The sequence below is a fragment of the Ziziphus jujuba genome, chromosome 6 (assembly GCF_031755915.1).
Source record: "Ziziphus jujuba cultivar Dongzao chromosome 6, ASM3175591v1".
Lineage (NCBI taxonomy): Eukaryota > Viridiplantae > Streptophyta > Magnoliopsida > Rosales > Rhamnaceae > Ziziphus > Ziziphus jujuba.
Window position 1 is genome coordinate 10369357 of NC_083384.1, and position 5163 is coordinate 10374519.

A 5163-nucleotide genomic window follows, 5' to 3' on the forward strand; every position below is an offset into this window, starting at 1 on the left:
CCAATTTGGTAGTAATAATAATAATAATAATAATAATAATAATAATAATAATAATAATAATAATAATTATTGAAGACATTTCTTGGGGATATCAATATGGTAAAATTATTGATTTCCCACACAACAGTTTTGAGAGCAAATTTCCTTCACCATAAATATAAAATAATAAGTTTTAATTAATTACAACACTTATAGTTGATACAATTTTACACTCTTAGACTGTATTACATTTTTTGCACTTTAGAGCATCATCGAGGGATTCTTTATTCTTCATAAATTTTTTATTTTGAAGAGTCAATTTCTAAAAATAAGGTCAAACTCATTCTGTATTTTAACTCTTAGACTGTATTACATTTTTTGCACTTTAGAGCATCATCGAGGGATTCTTTATTCTTCATAAATTTTTTATTTTGAAGAGTCAATTTCTAAAAATAAGTTCAAACTTATTCTGTATTTTAACTTTTTAAAATACAGAATGAGTTTGACTTTTCAAATTTAGAAAGCTAGACACATTCTTTATATATAATATTATATTAATATCATTTCATGCTTATCAAATGCCAAAGTCATTATATTATATTAATATATTTTAATTACTATTTATTATCAAAAAGCAAAAAACAAAAAGGAAGGAAATATACATAACAATAAATGTTTATTGATAAAATAAAAAAAAAATGATATAAAGAGCATTGTTGAAGAAGTTTTAAAAGTTCTACTTTTTATATTTAAAGAAGCTTTTTATTATATGAAAAATGCTTTTTATTTTTAAAAGTTCCTTTGAAAATACTTTTATGTCTCAACCTATTCCTATTTTACATTGCTCCCCATGCAATTTCAATGTATTTATACACTTGAATTGATAAATTTGATGAAATTAACAATGCAAAAATCTCATGCACCTCTATCTATATCTATAAATCATAACACAAAATTGAATAATTGCTATAAATGGATTAAAAAAAAATTACAAATGTAAAAGTTTGTGTATTTTAACGATAAAAAACAAAATTTTGTGATAGTTCATGGAGCTTTTTAAGAGGAATTAAGTTTATGGGCTTTAATTTTGACATCATGTTGGAACAAAAGAAAGTGGAAAAGAAAAAATAAAAAATAAATAAAAAAAAGCCCCAAGAGTTAGCTCTAAATACAATTAATTTAACACATAGAATTTTAAAAATAAAAAGTAATAATTCAATTTCACGTGCACTTGATTGACAAACTAGCCTACATACGGGAAAGTATTTTGCACAAGTTGTGTTGAATAACAAAATCCACATCCACAACAGAGAGGCTTCAGTTTCGCTGGAGGCCGCGTGGTAGCTCTGATGGTCAGAGTACCACCAACCCAAGCCTCTGAGCTGCGTTCGAGCCCTCAGCCAAAATAAAAAAAGGAAAAGAAAAAAAAGGTTTCAGTTTCGCTGTTTGCTCAATATGCCTTCTCTATCTTTACTTCTCAAAAATAAAATAAATATAAAATAAAGTTTATTTGCTGTGTTAACTCTTGAAGTAAGTTTATATTTCCACTTTGGTTTTTGATTTTTTTTTTTCCAGCTACTGGTAAGCTATGACCCTCCAATTATTATTATTATTATTATGTTTTAATATTTTAGCAATTTTGAACATACAATACACTTGATGCAATATACAAAAGTTTCATATAATTATTTGATTATGTAATCTAGTTGTTTTCTGATCTAGGTGCATTGTATTTTTAAAAATGTTCAAAATTAAATTAAAAATAGTCTTAATAATGAAAATGAATATAAAAATTAAAGTTTAGAAACCAAAATATTAAAGTGTAAATATAAATAGATAAACTACTATTGTGGGCAAAATTGTGTAACATATAGATAACTACAATCATTCATAATTGTCAATAAAATTTTTACAATTTGATAATCATATATGATTGACATCCACAAAATGATGAATAATTTCATCCACCATAATAATACGAATAACATTTTTGTATGTATAGATAAAATTTAGGGACTAATAAAATTAAAAACCCACAAAATAAAACTTTTGTACAGTTGTCAATAGATGCAAGAGAGTAGCCAAGGCTTGAATAGTCGAGCGACTGAGAAAACAATTCGGAGGAAGACAAAACATTTTGGGATACTAAGTTTGCAACGTGGAACCGAAACTTCTGGCAAAGACTTTCCAGGAAAATAGTAATAGATAAGGCCACGAGCTCACCACACGCTTCTACACGTGTTCAGATTTTGACCGTTCAAAACCACACTGATCCAACGCTTCATATTAAAAGACGAGCCAGCTGGATTTCCTCCATTTTTCCTTTATGTAGTCATCCTCATCCGTGACTTAATGCCCATTTTTGTCTCTCAAGCTTCTTCAACCGCCTACCTTGTTTCTTCAATCTCTTCTCTTCTGTGTTTTCCCATAGAAATCTTCGTTCGAAGCAAAATGTTTGTGAAACCCAATTCTTCGTTTTCATTCTCAACCATGCAAAGGGATGGTTTTGGCCTCCCCTTCTTTGGTTTGACTTCCCAACAGGGAATTAGAAGCACAAAGTTTCTGGCCTCTGTTTCCAAAGAACCAGAGACTTTGTCCCTGGAGAGTGTGATATTCCGGCCATTTGAAGAGCTCAAGAAAGATGATCTTGTTGTTCCGGTGAACCCTCATCTTTCACTCGCTCGCCAGTTTTATTCTGAAGAATGTGAAGCTGCAGTCAACGAGCAGATTAAGTCTGTATTTCCAAACTTTATATCGGTTAGACTTGCTCTGTTTGTGTTCGTATATATATGTATATGTTTCTATGTTATGGTCCTAAGTTTTCTTTACTTATTTGTACATTAATTTTCCTTTTTTTTTTTTTTTTTTTCTGAATTTTCTTATAATATGGTTTTTAGTTTGCTTCTGATCTCTATATATATCAAGATCTTTTTTTTTTTTTTTTGGAAATTACAAAATTTGTTTGTTCTAATTTCATATATATATATATTTTATCTATATTGTGTTACAGTGTGGAATACAACGCGTCATATGTGTACCACGCCTTGTTTGCTTACTTTGACAGAGACAACATTGCTCTTAAGGGCCTTGCCAAGTAACCCACCAGAATCCCAATTTTTGACCCCCCTCAACATAGTTTTTTTTTTTTTTTGGTGGGTACAGTAATATAATTGTTGGTTTTGTTGAAATAAGGTTCTTTGAGGAGTCGAGTGAAGAAGAAAGAGAACATGCTGAAAAGCTTATCAAATATCAGGCATTTATTTCTTTTAACCCCTTTTTCCTTTTTTTTTTTTTTCATTGAAATGATTTACTCATCATAAAACATGAATTTTATAAGGATGTCGTTTTGGAGTTTTAAGTGGAGGTTTCTAACATATAGTTGTCACTTTATGATATAGAATATTCGCGGAGGAAAAGTAAAACTCCACCCTCTTGTATGTCCTCAATCTGAATTCGAGCATGCAGAGAAGGGAGATGCATTATTTGGTTAGTTTGTTAACTTTATGTACCATAGGATTTTTTTTTATTTTTTTATTTTTAAAGGCAATATCTGTGCAATCTTATTTCCTAAATATTAAACATGTCCTCTGGTTTATTTCAGTGAAGTTAAGCTGAATTAAACATTTTCATGCTTTTGTAGTATGATTGCTATGCTGAATTCAGCTTTTCCATTTTGAAGAAAAACAACTTCTTTGGTCTTAATTGACCTTAAGCTATATGTAGTCCCGCTTTGAGCAGTATCTGAAACTTCTATCTTTTAAAGCAAACTAACCGTTAGTAATCTCTTGATGCAGCTATGGAACTAGCATTGTCATTGGAAAAGTTAACGAACAAAAAACTTCTGAACTTGCATAGAGTAATACATCATTACCTTCTGAATTCTGTTTGGGTTTATTTTATCTTATTTTTATGTAGGAAACCCATATTAGTGAAGCTAATGGTGGTTTGCCTCTTTGATGGTCCTTTTTTGATTTGTTGCTTAATTTATGATTGTACTCATTTTGAATCATACTTGCTGTATTTTTGAGTAACATCAGGTGGCAGAGAGGAACAGTGATCCCCAGTTGGCAGAGTTTATTGAGAGGGAGTTCCTAACTGAGCAGGTGAACTCAAAGACTCATTGTGAAGATACATTAAAATTGTTAGACAATTTATCTATAGGTCATGTTTATTTAATAGGAAAAGCAGAATGATATACAAATTAGTTTTTTTTTTTTTTTCCTTAATTTGTCTTCGTTCTTAAAGCACATCCTATTTATGCTCCCTATTGTTTTATCCATTTCTATTCTATCAATGATGTTTTCAAATTGAAAAAATACGAATAAAAAGAAAGAGATCAAGAACAAGATAAAAACACAGTATTTTTTTTTTTTTTTTCAAAGCAAAAGCATTTTATAAAGACAATTGATTGGTTCTTATAAGTCAATAAAACTCTTTTTGAAGTACATAAATAATTATTTTTAATTAATTCATTTATTTTAAACAGGTGGAGGCAATCAAGAAGATAGCAGAATATGTATCTCAATTGAGGCTTGTTGGTAAAGGCCATGGTATGAATCCGATTTCAATCAAATTTCACCTCCCAAATCCATTTTATTTTTTTCCATTAAAGGCTTCTTGCTACTCTGTCACTGTTCTTGGTTCTTGTACTTCAACTTGTTGACTCTTTTAAGGGTGAATTTTGTTGATTGCAGGTGTGTGGCACTTTGATCAGAAACTCCTCCATGAATACGATGCTGCATGATGAAGATTTTCATCTTTCAAAGGGTTATGCTATTTGATGCTTTTCTGAGGTCATTATTTATGTAGAAATTTGTATGAGCAGTACTACTGTTTAGTTAAAGTGTTTTTTATGTTAAAGTTCAAGGAGGATAGGAAACTCTCTGTAGAATATTATGAATATTTAAATTAAATAAAATATAATCATAATAAAGTTTCTAGTGGCTGTATATTTGAGTCATGGGATATGGTATTGAGCATATGAGTGAAGGTTATTTGGAGTAAATGATATTCTCAAACATCTCTTTTCCAAAATCTCTGCTTGGACGATCACCATTTCCTTATATAATGATTCTTTGAATTTCGACACTCAAAAAAAAAAAAAAAAAAACTCGTCTCCTGGAGTACCAGTAACAGTGTCAAAAGGCTTGCAAGTTAAAAACTTACCAAATTGCATGCTGTTTT

General features: G+C 29.8%; 1 protein-coding gene across 1 annotated transcript; it reads left to right on the forward strand.

The window, feature by feature from the left end:
- The first annotated feature begins 2320 nt into the window (after window positions 1-2320).
- On the forward strand, window positions 2321-4928 carry LOC107431051 (ferritin-3, chloroplastic). Its single transcript, XM_016041924.4, has 8 exons — window positions 2321-2711; window positions 2990-3073; window positions 3172-3232; window positions 3378-3465; window positions 3774-3835; window positions 4017-4082; window positions 4466-4529; window positions 4674-4928. Exons 1-8 carry the CDS (start codon window positions 2332-2334, stop codon window positions 4721-4723), a joined length of 855 nt encoding a protein of 284 aa, XP_015897410.3. The 5' UTR covers window positions 2321-2331; the 3' UTR covers window positions 4724-4928.
- The last annotated feature ends 235 nt before the right edge of the window (window positions 4929-5163 follow it).

Excerpts from the sequence above, each read along its gene's own strand:
- LOC107431051 (XM_016041924.4), top strand. The coding sequence starts at position 2,332 with ATGCCCATTTTTGTCTCTCAAGCTTCTTCAACCGCCTACCTTGTTTCT. Across the intron at positions 3,074-3,171 it reads GCTCTTAAGGGCCTTGCCAA|GTTCTTTGAGGAGTCGAGTG; the intron begins GTAACCCACCAG and ends TGTTGAAATAAG. Across the intron at positions 4,530-4,673 it reads GCTTGTTGGTAAAGGCCATG|GTGTGTGGCACTTTGATCAG; the intron begins GTATGAATCCGA and ends TGTTGATTGCAG.